The sequence below is a fragment of the Ursus arctos genome, unplaced genomic scaffold (assembly GCF_023065955.2).
Source record: "Ursus arctos isolate Adak ecotype North America unplaced genomic scaffold, UrsArc2.0 scaffold_2, whole genome shotgun sequence".
Lineage (NCBI taxonomy): Eukaryota > Metazoa > Chordata > Mammalia > Carnivora > Ursidae > Ursus > Ursus arctos.
The window spans coordinates 101,294,535-101,319,867 of NW_026622874.1; the positions used below are offsets into that span (position 1 = coordinate 101,294,535).

At 49.6% G+C, this 25,333-nt stretch overlaps 1 protein-coding gene across 4 annotated transcripts in view; it reads right to left on the minus strand.

Annotated features, from left to right (window-relative positions):
- Positions 1 to 25,333, minus strand: part of SDK1 (sidekick cell adhesion molecule 1) — an 876,890-nt gene that overhangs the window by 218,514 nt on the left and 633,043 nt on the right. For all 4 annotated transcript variants that reach the window (XM_048224631.2, XM_057314981.1, XM_057314983.1 and 1 more), the window contains 7 exons: positions 23,967 to 24,050; positions 19,871 to 20,065; positions 17,380 to 17,496; positions 15,943 to 16,110; positions 13,930 to 14,032; positions 11,585 to 11,761; positions 1,644 to 1,780 (listed from right to left, as the gene is read on the minus strand). In XM_048224631.2, the coding sequence (XP_048080588.1) occupies positions 1,644 to 1,780; positions 11,585 to 11,761; positions 13,930 to 14,032; positions 15,943 to 16,110; positions 17,380 to 17,496; positions 19,871 to 20,065; positions 23,967 to 24,050 (981 nt within the window). The remainder of the gene's footprint in view (positions 1 to 1,643; positions 1,781 to 11,584; positions 11,762 to 13,929; positions 14,033 to 15,942; positions 16,111 to 17,379; positions 17,497 to 19,870; positions 20,066 to 23,966; positions 24,051 to 25,333) is intronic.

A 25,333-nucleotide genomic window follows, 5' to 3' on the forward strand; every position in this document is an offset into this window, starting at 1 on the left:
CCTACCAGCTGCGCGGCCTCGGGCAGCGACTACTCTGCACGTCAGCGGGCGTGGCTGGAATGCGAGCGGGGGAGGGGGGCAGGGCTGCTGCGGCCTGAGCATGCGCAGATCAGGAGGGTCGCTCCCCAAGACGAGGGCGAGTACGGACGATGATTAGGAGACTTGGTGAGCGAAGCCACTAGTTACAGGAAGAGCGGACGGGTGGGCGTGAGCGTGGGCACAGCTGCGACGCCTCCACCGCAGGAGTGACCCGGGCCGCGAGCCGCGTGCACTTCTGCCAGCGCGACCCGGGCTTCATTGGCCGGGCCCCAGACAGCTCCGTTCCAGTTGTCCTGCAACAGGGCCCGTTCATAACAACGACGCCACGAGGAGACAAGCCGTGGGCCCCATGACATGGCCCGTCACAGGAGCCCAGCTCCCTGTGTGTGGCTCTCTCCCCCGGGGGGAGGTCCGGGGAGGAGGGGGATCACAGCTGAGATCATCTAATAAAGGTAGGGAGGTGGGGGGCAGGTGATACCACTCTCGCACCAAGATCGGTGGGTTTTATTCTAAGCCCTGCAGGGTGTATCCAGGGAGGACATAGCCTTCATATTTTAAGACCAGTGTTTCTGTTTGTGTAAGAACACTTTGGAAGAGAAGAAGAGTGGAAGCAGGGGGACCAGTGAGAGGCTGTCCTGGTGAGAGAGAACGGGGCCTGAAGAGCTGGGGAGGGGAGCAGGGTCCAGCTCGTCCTAGGACACACACCGGCAGGGTGGCTGAGCTGTGGACTTGGGCCTGGGGCCAGCCGAGGGCTGATCTTGGCCTTCCAGTTCGAGCAACACAGCCCTCACCAAGGGGACCGTGGGGCTGGAACCGAGATTTGAATGCCCACACTAACGCAGTGAAGACCGTTACTGTTAAAAGGAGTTGAAATCACAGTTTGAAGAATTCATGCGGGAAGCGTGTGAGACCACCAGACAGACATGCGAATGGATGACGCTCTGTGCCTGACCCTGGAGGTCCGGGTAAGGATGCTGGAGACCAAGATCTCTTTTCAGGGAAAAGATGCCCATTGAAATCACAGGGATGCACATGACTTCCTAAGAAGAGACTGCAGGGGGCAGAGAGGAGAGACGCTGGGGAGCACATCCCATGGCCTGTGGAGAGGAGGGAAGAAGGACCAGCAGGGCTGGAGCAAAGCCAGAACATGCGCCCAAGGCCAAGAGGTGGAGGAAGGGATGGCCCCGGGGAAACTTAGCCCGTGTCTCCACCAGAGCCCGCGTCTGCACCAGAGGAGCCATGCGAAGACGCTATTACTGTCCTTGGCTCCCAACCAGCCCCAGGTGGAGGCACTGTTCCCCAAGCCCGAGTTCACCCTGGGGATGCTGCTGAACGGTGTGTGCACAGCCTCCCTGCGGGGCCCCAGCCTCCAGATCCGGGCTCTCACGGGACGATCCCCAGGCTTCCTTCTCATCCCTCCCAGGCTCCCACGTCACCTTCTCTTCCCAAAGCCAGAGCTGGGGTTTTCACTGGAACTCTGTAAAGCGGCAGTAGCATGTTACTAGTTGTTTGGGGTCTGAGCCAGAAGTAAAGGTTGAGGGCGTTACGTGTGCAGAGAGCAATCTGCTTACTGTCCAAGGCGACTACGTGGCTTCGCTACTTACTGTTCTCAGACAGCTCCACGATGTAATAAAGCACCGGGCTGTTTCCATCAAAGGGTCGAACCCAAGACAGCACCACGGTGTGGCTGTGGGAGGAGTTCAGGCTGGCCAGCAGGTTCTGCGGTGAGTGAGGCAGTTCACTGGGGCACAAAGGAACAAAAAGAGAAGAGAGCGCACATCAGAGTCGACGGTTAGCCTGGTCCTGACACTGCACAGTCCCAGTGGGCAATGTTCAGAAAATGGAGAGCATAAAGTATTCCCCAAACACAAATACCGACTGCCCCCCCCTCAACACTTCCCTGTTCACAATGTTTTTCTATCACAGAAATTTGATCTGATCCTTCTGGTGGAGATGATACAGCTGATGACTCCGTAACTTCAGTCGGGCGGGGAGCGCCAGTTTCTACACACTATGTTATTTAATTGAGAAAACTTGGTCAGAGATTAGTTCTTACTATCTGAAGCTCTTAATGGAAATGCAGGAAGCCGTGCAAATGGGAAAAGGCCTAGGAAATAAGATTTAACACGAAAGTTTTGGACGCTAGCATGTGGGGTCACTAGCCAAAGTGCCTGCGTGTGTTTCTGGAGAGCGTGGCTGGCTCTCCATCGACAGTACGGGGCTGTGCTATCATTCCGTCTTCTGGGGGGTAACAGGGTTTGGGGGAAGGACTCAGGGCAATGTGGAGAACACTCTAACTAAAACGCCCTGGAAACAGTGAAGGACACATCAGCAGGGCTATAGAATGGAAACACAATGAAAGCAAACAAATACTGAAAAGTGTTGACTAATAGAAATACTGAGAAGTGTTCACTGGGATTTACTGGTGACAAAGCTTCAAAATCCAGCTGCATCAGCAAGGGTCTGCTGCTGTACAATCCTAAGGGGCCCCAGGTTGGGACTTAACTTTCCATCACATGGATCCGGGAGCAGCACCCTGTTCTGTGGCCACTGTCAGGAATGGCTTCTTCTAGAAACGTCCCCAGGCGGTGCTGGGAGAGGAGTGCCACGTGGACCCGATTCATCTACTAGCTAGTTTTTGGTCTCTCTTAGACATCAGTTACTGCTGGCCCACATAGGTCAGCACAAAGAGCCATAATTATGCTTGATATTTTTAATTTTAAAAATGTACTCATTACACAGTGAAATTTATTAAGCTGTTATATGCTTGCAGCTACCTAAGAAACACAGCTCTCTCTCACCCAGGCACACCGTTAATAAACTAATATTTCCAGTGTAGACTGAAACTTTAAATTAGTACAATAAAGAATCAACATGAGCCTGAAATGCTGGCTTGTTTTCTCTTTAATTGTGAATTAGGTTTTAAATCAGAGAGGGAGCTGTCTGTTATTTCTATGAGTTCTCCAGTCATCGATTCTCCTTTAAATTCCCAGTGAAGACCAATCTGAAGGGAATGCCAGGATAAAATACCTATTCTTCTCCCACGCCCCATTTCTATTGAAATCGGTTTGTTCTGAAACCGAAACCAGGTTTAGGTTTGTTGTTGAAACCAGGTCTGTTGTTGAAACAGACCCACCTGAAAACAAACTGAGGTAAACTCAGATAAATACGTCCAAATAAGACTGTGGTATCATAAAGAGTTGGTCTGGTCTTTGCCCCAGTTCCTGAGGTAGAACTCGAAATCCTTGCAAGTTCCTAAGGGACAGTCTTAGCTGTTCGTGGGGGGCCTGTTGGGCCACACCTGAGTTTGTGCTAAAAATGGCGCTCATGGCGGCCTCTGCAGAGTTCCAAGAGGGGACTCGCCATGTTGGAAAGACCAACCACATGGTTAGAGGGTTGGGTGTTTGAGCCAGTGAGATCAGCCAGAGCTTCTGATCTCCTGGAAGTAGGGGGGTGGGAGCTGGAGACCGAGCTCAGTCATGTGGTCAATGATAATGACACCCCAATAAAAACTCTGGACACAAGGCTCAGTTGAGCTTCCTGGTCAGTCATCAGACATCTGTGTGCTGGGAGGATTACTTCTCCTGAAGATGTGGGAGCTTTGTGTTTGGGACCCTCCCAGACCTTGCCCTTACCTCTCTTTGTATGTCTGGACCTGATTTTATCTTTTATGATAAGAATGAAATCCTAAGTCTGGCACTTAACTGAGTTCTGTGAGTTGTTCTAGGCAATCATCCACCCTGTTGAGGTAGTGGGAAGCTCCAAACCCTAGTGAGTTGGTCAGTCACAGGTGGCCTGGGGGCCGTGGAGCTGTGACTGGTGACTGAAGTCAAGAACGGTGCCCTTCACCTGTGGGGTACATGCTGACTCCAGGGGGTCAGAATCACTTTGTAAAGACTTCCCCTAAAGTATGAGGTTTTCTGACATGACGACCACTAACTGGAAAGGCTGACAGGGCTAGTTGGTGTTCTAGGCCGTTGTTCATGTGGGACACTGCCGCACATGGGCCTGAGGGCCACCCCCCCCCCCCGCCCCCGCACTTCCAAGTCGGGAGGAGAGATGTGCATGCAGCCCCAAGGCTTGGAAGCAGATGCAGCAACGTGAGAGCCTGGAAGGACCAGGGTGAAGGAAATGAGGCGCTGGGAGGTCCTAAGAGGATCTTACGGTGGGCAGGAGGCAAGCCCAATGACACATTTCAGAGGAACGATCTCTGGGGGTTGACAGTCAATCATGAATCATTCTTCTCACCCAAACCAGGATGTTGGTTTGCTCATCCTTCTTTTAGTCAGTGGTTACACTCCCATCTCCACTCCCATGTCCACCCTCACACGCATCTAAGTAGTCGCTATATCTTACCTATTGCGCCTGAGAAATGCCCATAACACCAACCCCTCACCGCCGCGGAGCAGCCTCAGCCTGACCGACGCCAGCTCTCCCAAGAGCCATGACACGCAATCCTCCCAACAGTCCAGCTTGCTGCCACTGTATAGGGTCATGCCATGAGCTAACCCCTGCATCTGCTATAACCACCTCCCACACTCTTTAGCTCCCACCCCACACTGGGTGCCCTCCCGAGAGCATCAAACCGCCAGTAGCTCCCTGAGTAGAGCCATTCCATGACCTGTGTGCAGGCACACATGATGTCCCATTGACTGGAGGGTCAGGCCAATCAGAAAACCAGTCTCCAAGGCTCAGCCTTCCTCTCACCTTTGACTAATTCTTGAGCAGAACCAATCACTTCTACCTCTTGATTCCCATTGCAATTTATAGATTTTTCAGTTCACCAAACATCTTGAAGCCCTATAGGAGTAGGAACCCCACTGCATCCTATTTGATTATGACTCTGCATCCTTTCTCTAGGGTAGGACATTTCTCTTCTCCCTTCTTTGCCTCTTTCTCTTGACCTTGAGAGAGAGGCTGCCACTGTCCTGCTCTCTCAGAGCTGACAAGCTAAGGAGGCGCACATCTATAGACGGGGACAAGGTGAGGCACCTCAGATCAGGAGCCACAGGATGGTTCTGAAAATAATGTTGGGTGGGAATGCAGGGCAGGGCTGCATCAAGGGTCACCTTGTGGAGGAGGTGGGGGCCACATGGCTGGAGGGTGTGGGTGAGTGGAGGCAGAGAGGAGGCTCCCTTAGGCAGGAAGGATAAGGAAGGGGAATGGCCTGCTGAGGGCATGGGTAGGAGAGGGGGTATTTGGGAGGCAGTGGTGGGACTGCAGGATTTGCACTGGGTCACAGAGGAAGGCAAGTAAGAGACATGTGTGTTCAAAATTTCCAGTCAATCTGTGTGACATTGATTTTCCAGGGCTGGAACTGGGATCCCAAGGGAAGCTCATTGGAAAGTGTCCCAGGCACTAGACAAAATACCATATGACATCTGCATAATGGTCAGGAGAGAGGACAGACCCTGAGACAAAAGCTAGGTTAGAGGTTAGGGAGCCAGGCATCCAGGCCCTGAGAGGAGACTGTGGGGCGCGCACACAGCTTGCTGGGGACAAGACTTGCAGAGTGGCCATTCTGGACCTTGAGTTTGGATGAACTGGACCCAAGGCTGCAGAGGAACAGGCTCCTATTGGACAACAGGAGTGTTCAAACTGTGGCCCCAGAGAAATTCCCGTGCCTCTGCACACCTTGTCTTGTGGCCTTGCGTGGGCCACGCTGGATCCGATTCTAAATCCTGAAAGTACATCTTTCCCACAGCTGGGGAAATATGGGGTTCTTCCGCTCAATTTCAGATCGTGCTTTTCTCAGCCTAAAATGAGGGCTAAGAGATGACCAGTCTGGTCACCTGTCAGCTTTTTTCAGCTTTTTTCTGGGGGATGGAGTGTTTTGTCAATTGTGGGCCAATCACAGCCACTCCTGGAGCAAGAGGAAGCTACTTGAGCACTTGCTCCTGAAGGGTGCTTGTGCACAGTCGCTCTGTCTGCCCCTCAGAGCTTGCTGGTCCTCACGCAGCATGTGATTCTAGTAAGAGTGGTTTCTGACTTCCCTCCTCCTCGCTGACCAAGAGCCACCAATGAGGAGGAGGCCCTAGGGCCTGCTAGAAGGGGGCACCCTGAATGGCAAAATGGCAGCCAGCGGCCTGAGATTGAAAAGACGTTGGAACTGTAAAGACAAAGTAGCCTTGAGACATTTAATGTAGGAACAGGGAGCTACAAGCCCAGTGTGCCCAAGGACATGACGTGATGCATCAAGAAATCATGAGCCACCACCCGCCGCTGCCCCCACACAGTCCTCCTCACGGGCTCTCGGTCTCACCCAAGATGGTGGCCCAATGCGCAAAGTGACATTTTACACATAACACAGGACTCCGAGTCAGAGGCAAAATGAGATTTTTCCTAGTTCCAGCCTCTGTTCTGTAGGAGAATCCCCTCTATAATATCTCTTGTGTTCAACACTACCTGTTTCTCAATACAAAGAACTTTTTAATGTGTGTTGGAAATGTACACTGTTTCTTTAAATGATAAGTTTTGGTTATCAGGGAAATTAAGCTTTGCACAATACTTGACTGACCCATCAATAACCGATAAATGAGGCTTTAATATATTCTGAATCCATTTCAGAAAATCTTATCTAATAGGAATAGATTGTGTCTTGGCGTTTCTCTGCCAACTTTGAAAGGAGATAAATGATCAGCAGTGACTCACAGACAGTGATATGCAGACAGGGCGACAAAGAAAGGGGTCTGGGAGCAATGAGAGTGAAGCCGGTGCTGAGTCACTCAAACTTAGAGAGAGCCGGTGGGGAAGTCGCCCTCAAGCGAATTACACCACAAGACTATTGGAGATCAACAAGAAACCAGGACTGTATGGGAAGGAGATTAAGCCAAGTGTGTTTGGGGAAAACAGCTTTGAAAAAGATTCAAAGCAATTGGCAAAACTGTGGCCACGGGGGGACTTGCTGTGTGGAAGAAGGTCAGCTAAGTATTTTTCTGGTGGAAGCGCTGCCCTTTTAACGCACAAATGATGACCCCGGTCAAACCCATCTTCTCTGACTTCACTCTGAGGATGAAGATGATGGGAGCCTGACAACTCTTCAGAAGCATCTTAGATTGTTCACTCCTTATTATGGCTTTGTCAGATGTAACTTTATTGAGAGAAACCTCTCCCACTGCCTCAGGGACTGAATCTTCAAGTCAGTTCCAAAAATTAGGTTTTCTCTGTACTCCACGCTCCTAAGAATTAGTCTCTGATCTCAGAAGGAAAGATGCAAAGCTAATTGGGTCTTTAAATGATTAATAATTACTCAATCCATAAAGCCCTAGGAGCCTGGTCCCCCTGGGTCATTCAATACAGCAAGACGCTTTGGGGTATGGGGCCATCCCAAACGAGCTCCTTCCCACGAGGCACCAGGGAACTAGTAGGAAAGACACAGCCAACCAACCAGTGACCAGCATTTCATGATGACCTGCATGTGGTTAATTTATAGGGCACAACGTGGGACCATGGGGATTTGTGGGAACCTCTCCTCTCGGGGAGGCGATGAAGGCAGACCCCTCATAAATTAGTCCTCCTCCGTGATACCAATTACGCAAGCCCAGTTCAACCTTACAAGGGGGGTGAGGCTCACTCTGACGTTTATGGGACATTTATGCACCTGGCACCGTTCCAGGCATGGAGGGCTCAGCAGCAAACAGACATACGTAGTGGGTGTGAGGGTCACAGAATGTGGTCAAAGATAAAGCAGGATACAAGAGAAACTTCCTGGCCCTGGGTGTGGGGAGGTGGCTCCTGATGAAGGAGTCATGGCACTTCTTGTGAGATGGTGAGGGGGGAAGAGGAGATGTGATTTATGGAGTACCCACCCAAAGCTTAGTTCCAGGCCAGGCTTCTACAAATGCTGGTTTGGTCAAACCTCACAACAGCCCTATGAGGTCATGACGACGTGTCCAGCTCTTGGTCGAGAATGCCAAGGCTGAGACGTGGCAGCTTACTTGCCCAAAGTCAGGAAGAGCTGGAGCGGGGTGTCCAGTCCTGCCTGCCTGGTGGGCGGCATCTCCCGGGGACCCGCTGGCCCCCGTGGCCCTGCCAGGACTGCGCCTTCTCCAGCGCTGTCCTGGGGGTAAGGGGACATGCGTCCAACCAGGCTGGCATACAGGGTGGCACTGAAACTCACCACAAACACACCAAGAGCAAGCCAACGGACGGTCTGCTTCTGCAAAGCCCACTTCTGATGCCCCTAATTTCTATATTTAACAAAGTAGCTTTTAACTCAAGTGTGGAGGCAGAGGAAGCAGGCTTTCAGCCTCCTTTGAAGGACACTATTTAGCTGTAAGTACCTCTCAGTCACTTCTGCAATATGAGATTTTTTTTTCCTTCTTTTCCCCTTTTTTTTTGTCATCTGAGTAAATCACAGAAATGTTACCGAGCTTGATTTGAAAGTTCTCTGAAAAGCACAAATGCTCGGCAATCGTGACTTATGACTATTCTCATTACTGTTGTCATGACTGATGTCGCAGCGTTAAGACCTATTTGGATCTAAAGATAGACCACGCTGTAACCTACAGCTCCCTCAATTCATTCAGATTTGCAAGAGTGGAGTGTTTATTACACTCACAATTCACAAGGAACCACCGTCTTCCAAATCAGTTCTGCAACCCGTTGTACCTAAATTGGTTTGAATCACAAAGCTGCAAATATTTCTGTATTTGGAGATGAGGTGTTTTACCATTACAGAAAGCCTATTATTTTATAGATACAGCAACATTTGCTGAAAAATGTATTTTACTCAGAGGAAATCAAATAAGCAAATAGAAGGGAAGATATGTAAATCGGTAGAACATAAAAATTGTGCAGAATACAAAGCATGTGTTGTACTGGAAGCATGCAGTCTGGCTTCTGCTGACAGAGTCTTTATGAAATGCTAACACTTATTTATTTGATACCAATGATGGATGATTTAAGAGTTCTCGAAGGTAGTTTTAAAAATGAGAATAGCTATGACCCAGCCATTGCACTACTGGGTGTTTACCCCAAAGATACAGACGTAGTGAAGAGGAGGGCCATATGCACCCCAATGTTCATAGCAGCAATGTCCACAATAGCTAAATCGTGGAAGGAGCCGAGTTGCCCTTCAACAGATGACTGGATTAAGAAGTTGTGATCCATATATACAATGGAATATTACTCAGCTATCAGAAAGAACGAGTTCTCAACATTTGCTGCAACATGGACGGTACTGGAGGAGATAATGCTAAGTGAAATAAGTCAAGCAGAGAAAGACAACTATCATATGATTTCTCTCATCTATGGAACATAAGAACTAGGAAGATCGGTAGGGGAAGAAAGGGATAAAGAAAGGGGGGGTAATCAGAAGGGGAAATGAAGCATGAGAGACTATGGACTCTGAGAAACAAACTGAGGGCCTCAGAGGGGACGGGGGTGGGGGAATGGGATAGACCGGTGATGGGTAGTAAGGAGGGCACGTATTGCATGGTGCACTGGGTGTTACACGCAACTAATGAATCATCGAGCCTTACGTCGGAAACTGGGGATGTACTGTATGGTGACTAACATAATATAATAAAAAATCATTAAAAAAATAAAAAAATAAAATAAAAATGAGAATAGCACAGTGGATTATGTGAATTTGCTGGTCATATACTCCAATATTGTCAAAATTAAAAAAAAAAAATATCCCCCACGTGATAGAAGGAGGAAGAAAGGCACAGGCCCAGAGCCAAACGGGGGTTTGGGCGCCAGGGGCCCGGGCTCTCCAAGGTGGGATCTGAGCCTGTGTGCTTAGGAGGAACAGCCCGGGGCGTGTGAGCCTCTGAGGGAAGAGCCAATCAGAAGGAGAACCAGCCAATGGCCAGTAACCTACACACATTTATCCATTCATGGGCACACCCACCAACCAACATACATTTATTGAGCCCCTCCGGTGTCTCAGAGCACCACCAGGCACTCAAAATGCAAATCTGTGCCATCCAGGTGCGTCTGCTTCAGTGGCGAAGGAACGCTGAAAAGAGGTGTTTCCACCCCAAATGACCAGTGCTCTGACAGAGGGTCCACGCAAGGGCTGGGAGGCTGTGAGACACCTGGTGTCCTGATGCAGGGGCAACCCTGTGGCCGAGCCCTGGAGGAGGCATGACCCCTTTGGGGGATGGCAGAAGACAGAGGCCTGGCTGTGGAGGCAGCAGCAGGCTGAGGCCCTGGACGAGGGCTAGGTGAGTGGGGTCGGGTTGGGGGGGGCAGATAGAGCACGGGGTCAGCAGGTGCAGTGGCGCAGAGACCCTGCACCACACACACTTGGAAAGCCGTCTGTCGAGTGGCCCTGCGGCTGCGGCACCAGGCCCCCCCCACGTCCCCTGGGGCCGTGGGGCACCTGCTGTTTTGTGACTAACAAGGGACTAACCTTTACTGGCAGGAGAATAAGGAGTCATCCTGCAGAGGCCAACGAGGAGACAGATGTTGCTTTTCCAGGTACTAGGGGCACAACACGAGGCTTTTCTGGGTTAGCTGTATACATCATTAACCCAGCAAACTCCACAAAGAGAGGCTGTGCAAAGCTGCCCGTCTGCTCATTTGCTCACGGGTGCATGCAACAGACACGGGAGCCCGTGTGCGCAGCACGTAGCCAGCATTTTTCTTATTTTCATCCCCTCGGCCGGAGTCTAGGGATCCAAAGACAAATGAGACTGGCCCTATATGCACACTGTTCACACTGCATGTTCAGGGAGGGGCTTTTGTCTGTAGAACCCCTCCTGGATGGAGGTGGGCAGAGACCAGTAAGAGAAACTTCTCCAAATTGCCTTTTCTAAGGGCCCAGCAGGGCCCGTGTCAGCCGCCGGCCTCACCCCCGGAACTGGCTGCCACCGGGACACCCTCCCGCTCTGCTGCTCTATCTTCAGATTGTACTGTTGTATGGATGTGCTCAGGGACTGTCTGGGAGGACACCGTTTTCAAAGAAATAAATATATGTCAGAAAAAGGGAATTTGTCGGCAGGCTCTTCAGCCCCTGCCCATGAACAGAGAGCAGCTGTACTACAGAGGGCCCAGAGGCAGAGGAGGGCGGTGGTTTCCCACCTGGGCCTTGGGGACCCCCAGGAAGTCCAGGTCGCTGCTTGCTATTTTCAGGATTTCCCGAGACTTCGTGGAAAGCGTATGTTTACCCGCAGAGAGGCAGCTGGCTCTGACCTCACACACTGTCTAGCGGGCTCTCATGGAATGGTCTCGCCTCAGTGGCCTGACTCTGACGTTCCTCGCTGATCGGAGCTGCTGATGGGCATCACACGACAAAGTGGACCGAGTGTTCCTTACACGCAGCGCGGTGACGAGGGCCCACCATGATATGGTGCCAACAGCAGAAATGAGGGAAACAAGAGAGGAGGCGGATGAAAACCAAGTATCAAACCTTCTAAACCAAGAGCGAAATGTTTTAATTTTGAGGATCCAACAAAAGCCCTATGTAAGGCCATGGCCTCTGACTACGGGCTTGGGACCCACTGTGGTGCCACGCGCGTTCAGTGACGGTCACGTGGAGTCAGGACAGCTGACGGTAATGAGGAGACAGTTAACGCTACACAGCAGTGACACTCACATCACCTCCAGCCGGGCTGTTCTAGAGTCGTTCCCTCCTTCGGAGATGATTTCACAGGTGTAGTCTCCGATGTCACCCGACCACGTCTGGCTAATGAGGAGGGACCCGTCCTTCTCCACCACGATCCTGGAACTGCTAGACGGGGTGATGACTGTGTTGTCCTTCTTCCAGACATAGCTGTGGGCCAAGCGGGGAGTTACAAATTAGGAAGGATCTCCAGTTAGGATCCAGTCAAGGGTCTAGAGTTAGGATCTGGGCCGCAGGCAACTGACCACCTTTTGAATGAATCAGAAGCCACAGAACTGTGCTCTTTAAATGGGTGAATTTTATGACATGTGAATATATCTAAAATGAAGAAAAAAGAAAAGCAACCAGCTCTCTTGGTCACAGTACAACAACAGATGCTAAAGTTAAAAAATGGGTCAGTGAAGATCACAGAGAACACTGATCTGGTCTTTGGGTTTAGAGACAGGAAGTGTGTCGTGTCATGATCACACCCACCATTTCCTAAAACTTCACCTCCCTGCCCAGGACTGTGCCTGGAGGAGGGGAGTGTTGACTGGATAGGAGGCAATAACTGTCCAAAAACTCCTCAGAGTGGAACCGCCCAACTTCTAGAAAAAGACAGGTCATACCCTGTAAACGTGTTTTCTTAAAATACAACCATTCTGGCAGATTGTCCTTAAAACTGCATTTCTTTCTCGTTTAATTCTTTACTTATGACCATTGTAGCACATTTTTCTTTTTGAACGCAGAAGCAAATGAGAGCCTGCCCAGCATTTGGCTGTCAGTGGACAGGGGGCCACTACTCACTGCTGGATGGGATCGAAGTGCTGGCTTTCCTTTCCAAAATACTTTGCCTGGACTTGCAAATCATACCCAGTTCTTTAAAGGTTTAATATGCACAGAGCACAGACATTAACAAACTGCTTATCTGAAACGGAGACAGAATAGACCTGGTCCCCCAAGGAGGAAATGAATAAACTGCACGCTCAGGGGTACAACATTTAGCTGCAGATTGTCCCTTAGGGTCAGTGATCTTGGGACAGAGAAACCTGGGGACAAGGGGCACCCCAAGAGTGAGCGATCGAAGTCCTCCTCAGGAAGGAGGCTCCAATTTTGTCTGTTTAATCACACATAAGAAGCTCTGAGAAACCCATACAGATCCAAAGGGATTCCATGTGAGCTCACAGAGTAGCAGAAAACCAGCTTATCTGTCCTTCTTTCTCTCTAGAACCCTACTCCCAAACCATTTAGAGATGAACGGGTTCTCTGCTGGGCATGCAACTCTAAGCCAGCCTCCACGGAGTCTCTAGGTAATCTTGAACTTGTTAGTTTTTGTTTCTTGGTTTTGCACCCAACATTCTTATAACTAAACCAAACTTGGCTTTTGAGCTCTGGGGAATTCTAGAGAGCCAGGTGGAGGCACAGAAATTCACGATTTGCCAAACACCTGCCCAAGAAGACTAAGAAAGCAGCTTAGTCTCCAAATCCAGTTAATAACGCGTGTGGCAGCAGCCACCTCCCTCTGCCCAGAGTGAGATGTTCCAGAAAGAAGGCAGGCATCTTGATTCTATCCATTTGGCTAAGCATGCCTTCTGGGCTAACACCAGAGAGACAATTCTAGGATGACTGTATCTTTTTTTCTAGATTTATTTTCCAGGCTGATTCTGAAAATTAAAAACTATTCTGAAAGTGGCAGCTCTTTGGGAAGAAGCTCACCACCCACAGTCACATATGTCTGCTGTCACGCATTTACCTGGAGGGTCATGTGCTTCATTGTTACCTTCCCATCTGAACTTGGACAAAGACGGGATATTTTGATTCCTTTAGTGGCGTTTCAAGGCACCTAGTCCCGTCTATACAAGTATTTTCCTCTATATGCACGAGGTGACTGTGGCTGCCTGTCTTGTGGGTGTGGGTCTCCCTCGCTCCCCATTTCACAATGAAACCATCCCAGAGCAGAGAAAACCCTTCTTGAGTATTGCACGGCCCAGTGTAAACACTGCTGAAATCCTATTCGATCCCTCCGGATTTTTCTCTCATTAAGTATCAGCCTCTGACAAGTACGTTTTACAGATAGTGTATTAACCTTGGCAGAAAAATCATGAAAAGCTGTACCGAAGTCATGAAGTGGAACATAGCTCACTGTAAATAATACATAAGGCTGGAGTGGAAAATGGGATTTGTGTGATTAATGATGGAGCCCAAGACCGTGAGATGCCGTAATCAGGGATCTGTGGCTGAAATCAAAGCTCCCCGAATTCTCCCGTCTCATCTCCACTTCAGTTCCTAAGCTCCCAGAACATGAATGAGCCCCAGACATTGTGAGTGACGGAGCTGACCGGAGAGTAATCCGGGGGTCGTGAGTGGCTCCGCAGTGCAGCGTGGCCGTGGTCCCCTTAATCACCACACGGTCCTCTGGAGGGTTAACGATGGACGTGCGATCTGTGAAGACACAAGTCACAGCTCAGACAAAATTACATGCTCAAGAGTTTCTTCCCTCGGCGGGGAATGAATTGGTCATCTGACATTAAAACCTCCAAGTTTTCTCTCATCTTGGCAAAGCGAGCGTAAATGGAAGGGCTGGAAACACTCAGGGGATTGGAAGAAGCCTTCCCAGGCTATAGCCACGGTTGTCGGGTCTGCCCTCCCCGCGGGGGCCGCTCCTGAACCTCTGAACTCTCTGGAAGACATCGAGAATGAAGATCATATGCAGAGGCTATTAGGTTCTGCAGTCTTGGGTGAAAATCTTGGTTCTTTCCCAAGATCATTAACATTCTGGTCATTTCTGCTGTCTGCACAGCACTTCATGACTTTGCAAAGGGCTTCCATTTATATTGTTTTACTTAATGCGCACAACAACCTTGGGAGGGCTGTAAGAGCACCACTCCCAGGTTTCAGGACTAGAAGGTGGCACTCAGAGGCGCGGTGGCTTGCCCTACACCCGGTGCGGGTCAGAGTGGGGTCTGGTGCTCCGTGTGGCCGCCGCCCCCACACAGTAGCCTCCACGGCCAAGGCCCCAGCAAGAGCCCTGCAGTGGGGGTCCCACTGCTGCACGCCTCTGAGGTGGACAGTGTTCTGGTCCCACCAACAGAGCCCGAAACGTGGGAGTCATACGACGAGACTGGCACCCAGCTTGACTGCTTGTGGCCAAGTGTCCAGAAAAACACGTGAGCTTTATTGTCTGCGGAAGGGGGAGGCAGGCCGCACGAGCATACCCATTGCTCTAGTGCTGTTAGAATTTGAATCTTAGCAGATCTACGGAACTTTCTGGTGAGTGACCTACAGAGATGCAGACATCAACTCTTCACAAGCTGTTAAATACAAGGTTAACATGTAAGGGACACGTGACCAATCGGAAGTGATGGGCACAGTGGGCCACAAAACAAGTCAAAACCTCCTTTTCGGTAACTGACAACACTGAGGGGGGTTTGAATTCTTTCCCTTTTAAAACTCCTGGTGTTTTTAGAATACCTAATAGATTAGTAAGGTCATTGATCAAAGTGGACACAAACTATATCTTGGAGAGCTAAATGGACAGGAAATGAAGCATGGTAATTCAGTTTCTCTTCGAGGATAGTATTTTAACAAATTTGTCACTGATGCAAATTAAAATTTTCTCTCTTCATACAGATAAGCTTTACGAAAATCAGTGAGCACTTTTTGCTTTTTTGAACAACAATTTTTATTTATTTATTACTATTATTTTTAGTAATATAGCTATGAACGAAGAAGCAGAGAGGAAAAAGTACGCCAGCAAGTGAGCAAAAAGGTTTGGGGGGTGTTGCGCAGAAATACTCAGTAATGAATCCTTATGTCTGGAAAACCATCTATTCTCCATTTCAGAAAACTGTGTTCCAAATAGAGAAACAAAAGTTGGAGAAATAACAAAGATCTTTCTTCAGGTCACCCCTAACATAAAAAACACTCATATTTAATATGCCAGGAGTGTTTTAGTTGGTTATAATGATATTATTGAAAAAACATACTTTCTCTAAAACGTTAACCCTTAATTCGGTTTCCTTATACGAAGATTCCAAAATTAACTGCCCTACCAGTTTTGTTGTTTGGGCTCGTTAGGGCGAGTATCTATTCTCCACGCCACTGACTGCAAAAAGTCCCTCTTTTCTCTCTCCTGAAACGTCCCCACTAAATCTTTGAATACAGTTTCTAATTATGCTTTCAGAAACTGAAAAATTAATTACTCAACAGATTTCTATAAATTAGTTGTAAAAATAATCATTCTCTTATGATTCAATTAGAGAGTCCAAGGGCATATTGACATCCCTAAGCACAGCTGACGTGGTGATTAAACTGTGATTAACAGGAAGTTCCACATGGCCTGTGGTCCTTACTCCACACGGTCAGCGCTGCGGACGCGTTCAGGGACCCCTCCGTGTTGGCTGCATAACAGGTGTAGTTGCCGGCATCCTGGATGAAGACGGGGGCGATCTGCAGACCCCCAGACTCCAGAAGCATGAACCTAGGAATCCGCACGGAGCCGCTGGCCAAAATATGTTTTCCTGAAGAAAAGTCGAGAAAGCAGGAGTGTTAGCACCAAGACCAAGAAAATAACTTGAAACAGTCATAATAAAGTGGGAACTGTACGTACGTCAATAACCAAAGCAGTTCCCTTTAGCATTGTCTAGGATAACAGAGACCAAGAAAATCTTAACTGTCCAAAATTAAGAAACTTGGTTAAACAAATCACGATCCATGTATGCGACTGTTATCTTTGGGTGACTGATTCTGAGTTTCCTTTATATCTGCATGCACTTGATGCTTGTCTCTGTAAAGCCATCATCACGTTCCGCATCGGGAGAGAAAGTATATATAAGATAGAAGCACCCCTCTCGCTTACTGGCCTGGAGTTCCTCAGATGTTCACGTTTAGGAGCTATGGTCTGAGGGTGCGCGTTTCACCCTGGGAGAGGTGAGAGCCTCTGTGTGGTGCTCTGAGAGATGACAGAGATGTGAGTCCTGAACTCTCGCCCAGACAGGGCCCAGCGGGCGTGGCGGTTCCTTTACGTGAACCCACACAGTTCAGCACACATGTGTTAAGGACAGACCGTGTGTGCGGTTCACTGACTGGCACATGTGCGTATGTGAGGAAGGGGCTGGAACTACAGAGAAAGCCTGTGGCGTGATGCCAGTCCTCACGGGGACTGAAACCAGGTGGAGCCGAGAGCATCACGTGTGTCAAATGAGCCAGAGCATCTTTCTCCCTCCGTTTCCTATTTTAGGGAAGCTTCATCCCCTCGTGGCCACTCTCCTAAGGGACACAGACAAGGACCTTGGCATAACCCAGGCTTTGGTTTCTCTGCCTTTTTCCAATCGAAGTCCCATTGGCATACGTATCCTATTAGTTTCAGATCTGCATCCTGTGCACCTTTCTTTCTTAAAAGAACAAGGATACTATTCTTAATTTTTAACAGGACCTTCATTTCACAAATGGGGACACTGGGTCCTGTGGCACTTACCCGAATCTACTACCTTGTATTTTGGGGAGCCCCTTCACAAGCTAAGGTGCCCTACGAAGGGCTTAGGCAGAAAACAGGGATAGTCACACGTTTTAAAACACGGCTGTTTTGTCTCGTGGAGGTAAGCTCCATGAAGCTTCCGGGGGCCTTACCTGTCCTACTCAGGCTGGTGGCTCCGGCATCCAGCGCCTGGCAGGTGCCCCACGGACGGCTACCAGTCTTTAGGGAATGAAGGAGGGCGGGAATGAAAATACACAAGCCTTGGCCCGATGGGCTCATGTCCCATGTTGGCCAGGCTGCACTGGCCACCTACCTCTCCTCCACGTGATGGCGGGCTTGGGGGCTCCAGACACCTCACACCTCAGGACGGCCGTCATCCCATCAGTGACCGTGGTGTCCACTGGAAGTTGAGTAAACGCTGGGGCAACATCTAAGCAGGAGCGAACAGTGAGACACTCAGTGTGCTGTCCCTCAGCTGCGCTCAGACCTGCCTGCTGGGGTGGCCCATATAGACTTTTATGGGACTAATCACAGAGATAACTGTAGCAATAACAGAGGAAAACCTTTCAGGAGAGACTATAACCTTCCCTTATTTGTCCCCCAGGAGCTGCCTATCTGTGTTTACAACCTGAAGAGAAATCCAGTCTCACAATGGAACAGACACACAAGTGGGAAAGTGCAGGAGCCCGGGCGGGGGTGGGGTGGGGGCTGTTTCAGGTGATCGTTAATGAGGGGGAGACATTTATTTAGAAAAATCTAACAAGCTCGCTTTTAGTACTTTTTAAAAAATAGAAAAATAGAAAAAATAGGAAAAGCTGACTTTTGAATATTAACTATTACCCAAAGATGACAGTTTCACAATGGGATTTCAAGCACGTCAGTGAGGGATTTCCAGGAAGTATCCTGGCCCCAAGTGTTGGGTCTTTTTGTCCTTGGGGGATGGCATAGGCCTCCAGCTCCTAAGAGCCCCGAATCAGCCCGAGACAGCTGGGGTAGCTCAGGCTGGCTTCGGCGAGGCTCGGGTGACTTTGTTCTACTCTGATAACGATTTAACTGGAAACCCCTGAAGAACAGGGATCTGCGTGTCCCCAACCCCGTGAGGCCCCTGAGGAGCCTGGGCTGGGGTTCCCAGGACAAGTGGATGGGACTTGGGACCAAAGCACCGCTGGCCACCTCTCCTTCCACTGGGTGGGAATCCCCACAAACCACGTAAGTCCTGTGGATGCCTCCCCCAAAGCAAAGCCCAGAGCCCCCTCATCCGCCCGTCCGGACCCACAGGTGGACAGTACAGTGACCTCCTACTGGATCCCAAGCCTTCTGGTCTTCCCTGCATTGGCCATTCTACACCCAGCCTTGGGTGCCCTGTGGCAGCTATAAAGGACACCCCACCACTCCCTGCCGAAAGCCCGTGAAATCCTCCCACTGGCTCTTGGGCCTTTGCCCTGCTTGTCCCTCCAGCCTGTCTCCTACCACGACCCCTGGCTCTTCACCAGACTGCGTCCCCACTGTCTCCTTGCTCCCTGCACAGATACCTCCTCAAGCTTGTCCCTGGAAGGCACTTGCGGCACCCCTCCCTCACCCCGTGACACGCACATCCCCCAAGACTTTGCACCTTTGGGCCTCAGCTCTGGTAGCACCTCAGGGAACGCTCCCTGACCACCCTCCGAGAGGCCTCTCTGGTCACCCCGGGCCTCACCTGTTCGCTCGTTTCCCGACCCTTATCCCTGGCTAAATGATCCCTTCCTCCGCTGTCTGTCTCCAAACCCGGCAGACCCCAGATGCTGGGAAATTGTTTGTTAAATGAATGAACTAATATAACACTGTAGGTTAACTACACTGGAATTAAAATAAAGTTAAAGGAAAGAAAGGGAAAGAAGCCTGCTCTTCTGTGCCCCACAGCCACCCGACTGGCACTCATAAGATACACTTAAATTCTAATTGATCGAAACTCAGTTTCTGGCATAAGTACCCAATATTATTCCCACTGTTTGAAGTGATACTGTTTCGTATGCTCCAAACCAGAGGCTAAATTTGACCCCTGGGCAAGGTTCAAGGGCATGACCCCTCGTTTACCAAAATACACACACGGAATCCTTAAATTTGTAAGTTTGGGCAGACAAGAGCCGTCTGCATACTGACATGATTTGCTTTCTCAAACGGCTCTCACACCCGAGGAGATCAGCATTTTGCTTCCAAAAGGGCAAACATGAAAGGTATAATTCCATAATCGCTAAATTCTACTTCATTTTAAAGAACAATATTACAACTGTGGAGATGGAAAAGAAAACCCACAGATACAGTGAAAACCTGTACCTTCATTTTATTTTTCAAAGAGTGCCAAAGTATTTCTGCTAATGGGATAATAAAAGAAACTTACAGAAGAACTATAATTGTTCAATAAAACTAAAATAGAAAATGAATATAAAAAAATGGGAAAAAGATCAAAAGAAAAAGGTTAGGAATGAGCTCTTCACTGAACAGTCCTTCCAGTTCTGTCCAGAAAAAGGGAGATGTTTTTCCCCCTGCTTCTCAGTAGAGAGGAGGGTGCGAGGCTCGCCTGAGAGCAGGTGGGGTGCCAGGGCGTGGGGACAACAGGGCGTACTTGCTGCCCAGCACGTGGGCTCCTGTCAGCCGGAGAGGTGGCTCTCCGTAGCGGGTGCCGTGGGCGCCACGGGCCCCTGCACCCTGTCCATTTGCTGAACAGATGCTACCATTTCCCGAGTGTGTCACACACACGAAGGGTAGGAAACTCCGGCTGAGGGTCCAGCCCGGGGGGTCTGGCTTTGCTGAGGGGCAGTACTCACTAGTGACGTCCAGGTAGGTGTAGGTCTGGATCTCCCCTCCTTCGTTACTGGCAAAGCACTGGAAGATCCCCGAGTCCTCTGGACGTAGCCCCTGGATGCGCAGGCCCCCGCTTGAGAGCATCTTGTATCGGGGGTTCTGGAGCGTGCCGATGGAGACAGCGTCCTTGTACCACTGCAGGGTGGGAAGAGGGACCCCTGTGCAGGAGTGGAAATAATTGGGCATTTGAAAAAATTCAATTTCGAGCACTTTATGTGAGGGTGAGGCAAACGTGTTTCAGAGGCTACAGGTGATCTTTAGTGGTATTTTTCGTCTGGGAGTCCCTTCATCCACCCTGTACGGTATCATTTTTCTCATCTCTGTGAAGAAATGGACACAGAGAAGCAGTAAGAGGAAGAATAGGAACAAACTCCTGACGCCGGGCTGCAGATCATTCTGGATCTGTTGAGCTGGCGCAGGTCTGTGCCCTGGTCTGGAGAGGAAGGGATTCCAGCCGTGACCGTGACCGGCCTGGGGACAGACAGGGAGGTGGAGGAAAGTCCCTGCTGCCCTGCAGAGTCTGACTCCACCACTCAAGGCTCGGGGGAGGGCCACCAGGACAGGAGACACATTTGGAAAAAAGTAGTCATTGCCACCTCGAAGTGCTGTTGGGAAGGTTAACCACATGGGCGCACACAAATCTCTGGGTGCCCGGCACACGGCCCACGCTCAATGGCTAGAATGACTATGATTACAACTAACCGCGAGAAGGAGGGGTCCCATCTCTTTAGCTGTCCCCTGCCGAGGGGGCCGACATCACCAATCGAAGCGGACATCTACAGCAGTGAAGGATGGCTGCGGTTAAGCAGGCACCCGAGATGCTTGTGGGTGGAGACTGAGGAGACGTAAGTGGCATTCAACTGTAGACTTGGGAAAAGCTGCCTTGGCCCCAGAGACAAATGTGAGTCCAGCAGGTGACAAGGAGGGGCCACAGGATGGTGCCATCCTTGTCCCTAGGAGCTGATGGCACCCGGAGCAAGGCCAACACTTGGACCAGAGGATGGAGGGTCAGACTGAGGCTGGGTGCATCTTCCTCATCCTAATGATGTTACGGTGAAAACCCAGGCTTCGGTCAGTGGGACCAGAGCTCTGTGGCACCCAGCTGGCCCATCTGATGGAAGGTGAGGCTGGGTTTGGGAGGGCAGATGCGGGGGACAAAGGACAAGCTCACGGGGGCAGAAGCTGGGTTGTACATGAAGGGACTGTCCTCAGCCTGAGAGCATGAGGACCTCTGTTGCTCGGCCCCCACACGGCTTGCTCAGCACATGGAGCCCGGGGGATGATGAGGCATGCGTTATTCCCCTGGCACCTTACTGCAGTGGACGAGCTCTGACCGGGGAGACGCCAGGCTCCTGCCCTGGGCAGCTCCCCCGGGAGGCTTGCGTGACCAGGGGTAGGGGACACTGCTTCCTTGGCACGTCTCTGACCCTCCTAAGCCACCGAAGAGGGGAAAACTGGGTAGACATGACAGGCTGTGCATAGAAACTCCGCCAAAGCACATGACACAACGAGGTCCTGAGCCATGGCGGGCACGTGTATGCTTGTTGTGGGCCCAAGGGAAACGCACAGGATTGTCTAGGCTGGGTCTGTACCTTGGTTTCCCTGCCTATGAAATTAATTTAAATAAAACACATCTCGACATGATTCATGGTGAAAAGCACACCCAAATCCCTTGATTTCAGATGCTATGTAGGTGTAAGATGTCTTCTTTAATAAATAAAGTTAATGTCGTGGAATACTTCAAGATAATGTATTTTCAGATTCTGTTCTTTGCCTTAATTATGTTTCCTGTCACTTTTCATTAAATCATGAAATTAAAAAAATCCATTTCAAGGTAAAAGCATAACCAATTCATGTAAAATCTCATAAGAGCAATTACATGATGTAGCTTTCATGAAGAGGGACCACTTCACGTGCGGCTATAGTTTCATTGTCAAAATTAAAAGAAAGCAGTAAATTATCCAATGGTAACGCTGAAAGTCCTGCTCAGTATATATTTACACGTCTGTATTTAACAAGCAGTTTGCCCTGTAGAAATCATGCAAAAAGAGCATTCTCTTGTCAAGGGAAGAGCTTAAGATTGTCATTTATCGAAAAATAATTGTTAGTATACAGGGAGCTGGCAGCCTTTCTATTTTGGGGCAATTTAGTGTCATAAACAGAAATCTTTCCCCTACAGTACAGCAGATGCTGGTTTCTAAAATCTGAGCACTCACAATACTGCGGAGTTTCACTTCCAGACCACCGCTGACCTTAGAAAACGGTGTTTGTACCGGGAAGAGAGCATCTTTGAGAGCAAGGGGGACATTTCCATGTAGAGTTCACATGGCTCTCCCCCCACCCCTCCCCAGGATCCTGAACAGAGAAGGACGTCGCAGAGCAGATGTGCCAACAGTGCTCCCGTGAGATGCCCGGGGGCTGGGGACCGAGCCCCCCAGGACACACGCTCTGGGTGGAAGCACAGTGGGTACAGGAAGGGGCCCACAGCAGACCCCGATCTCCACAGGAGCCATCAGCACTGCTCAGAGACGGAAGATGACATGCCCGTACCTGTGGATTGCTGGCATGAGCTCTAGGCCCAGGACCTCTGCTCTCTGGGAGAAGCCAGGTGCCCCGTCCAAAGCCCTTGCTTTGGGAGCTGACTGGTCTGGGTTTCGATCCTGTCTCTATTGCCGTGTGACCCCTGGCAGGCTGTCCAGTCCTTAATGAGCAGCTCCTACATGCCAGACGCCGGGCTGTGATTTCAGAGGTATCTCATCTCCTCTCCCTGGCTCTGTGCCTTGAGCACATTACTTAACCTTGCTTCCTAAGGTCTTGTTTTCGTATGTGTACTCTGAGATAATAGTACCTCTTTTATGGAGCTGTTTTGAAGATTTACAAAATTGCTAGTAATCCTTACCCTCCAAGCTCTTAGAATAAAATACCCACCCTTAAGATGCACAGATTTAAACTTAAAAGAAAAAGGTCCTTTTCACTGACAGTCTCCAGCGCACTAACATAGACTTTGTCAATGAAGTTGCCTTTAAAAAGCCTGTCTCGGTGAGGGGGGCTCGTGTAACTATTTGTGCTGCTTGACAGTGGACAGCTCGTCATCAAGGCAAGGGGTGAGAGCTGAGGTTACTGGAGTAACAAAGAAAAAGTCAACCTGAACCTGAAAAGGCAAAAAAGGAAGAAAAAAAAAAGTTTTCTTGTTCAAAGAATTTAAAACCATCTCTCTTACTACAGAGCACACGTGGTCACCAGTCCCAATCACCCCACGGACGGGAAAGCATTTCCTGCCCTCAGCCTTGGGGGGTCATGCTCTTGTGGAACCAGAGCGTTTGAAAGGGAGTCGAGAGGACAAGGCTGTCCCTCTCTGTGGGGACGGATGGAGTGAAGGCCTCCTTCTTGTTCCCTTTGGTGAATATTTTTTTTTTATGATTTTTTATTATATTATGTTAATCACCATACAGTACATCCCTGGTTTCCGATATAAAGTTCGATGATTCATTAGTTGCGTATAACACCCAGTGCACCATGCAATACGTGCCCTCCTTACTACTCATCACCGGTCTATCCCATTCCCCCACCCCCTCCCCTCTGAAGCCCTCAGTTTGTTTCTCAGAGTCCATAGTCTCTCATGTTTCATTCTCCCTTCTGATTAACCCCCCTTTCTTTATCCCTTTCTTCCCCTACCGATCATCCTAGTTCTTATGTTCCATAGATGAGAGAAACCATATGATAATTGTCTTTCTCTGCTTGACTTATTTCACTTAGCATTATCTCCTCCAGTGCCGTCCATGTTGCAGCAAATGTTGAGAACTCGTTCTTTCTGATAGCTGAGTAATATTCCATTGTATATATGGTGAATATTCTTATCTCTGCTCTGCAGGCGAGTAACCAACAGCTCAGCAAGGTCAAGGTCACCTTCCTCAAGGTCACATGCCAAGTAACTGAGTTCTACTAGATCCAAAGGCCCAGTCACTAACATCACACTCAATGCGTGCCCCAATAGTGACGGAAGTGCCCCTCGGTCCCTCCACCTCACGGCGGCCCGCAGAGCAGCCGCCGCACACTCACCCATGGCTCGACACGCGATATCCACGGTATCTTCCACTTCCGCTAGCATCCGACTCTCGGGCTCAGCAGTAAAGTACGGTGGCTCTTTAAACAAGAAAAAAACAAAATAGCCCCTAAGCAAAAGAGGTGTATTTTGGGAGACCCGTCTAGCCTGAAAGAGTTTGAACTCCTTTTAAAAACTATTTCTGGAAAGTTCATTAGTTGCCATTGTATACACGAACTCAGAATTCAGTGAGCGGAGGCCAAAGGCGGTTTACATTCTAAGGTTTCAGAAAGCAAATTACTACGCAGGGTGATGGCTACTTTTCCGTTTACGGGCTTGAATCATGGAATATCTTAATTCACATTTTAGAAGGACTATCCCGAGAGGTTCATAAAGGTTTATATTTACAGCACAGTGTTTTACAGGCTAGTTTGTTTCAGTATCTAAACCAAACCCCGATGCACGCAGCTTGTCAAATACAGCGCCACAGCTGGGCACGGGGCTTGTGTCAGGGAACGGGGCGGCCCATTAACATATTTTATAAAGTCTTAGCGGTTCTTCTCCAAAACATAGATTTAATACTTCAACGGAAGGCTAAATAATAGCGAAGAGAAGAAAGAGAAAGGGCCTCTCATCCATCTTTAGGAGCACAGGAAACTCTACTGCTTGTATATCTCTAGCTACTCCCCTCGCCTATTCAACAAAAAATAGTGGGTGTATTAAATGGTGGATCTCCTTGGAGAGTAAATTGCAATATTTTTCTCTGTGTATTCAGCAGAACTTCAACAGTGGCATGGCCAGATTCATCCGGTACGAAGGTGCTAGTGATTTCATTATTGTGATAACAAAAGGCCGTTGTGTTCACTTTCTGTGTGATAATTTTTTCTGGGCACTGTCTTCCCGGGTTGCTGATTCCCACTGTCGCTGTGTGGGATGTGGGTAGCATAGCTGGGAATGCCTCCTGCACCGCCCGGGTCTTTAAAACAGGGTGGAACCCACGAGAGGGAAAGGAGACATGAGCACTTAGTGTTTCAAAGATGTGGTTCACGAGAAAAGGCTGAAGGGTTTCTCCGCGGAGATGGGAGCTCGGAACCCCTCTGTGATGACCCAGGTCACTCGGGCGCATGCCACCTGCCTGAGGCCAGGGCTGCACCCTCGCCAGGTGCACGCAGAGCCCTCTACTGGGTTTTGGGTGTGTGTAGACCGGTGGAAAGACACACCGCAGAGATTCAAGGTCTCTTTTCAAGCTGGTCTTCACCGCACACCCCCGTGTTCATATTCAGCCCCATTTCCTTCATCAACAATCATGACAGCAGCGAAATTTATATTCCAGCTATATAAGAGCTGCACCCTGTCACGGCCCTCACGTGTAGGTCATGCCCCA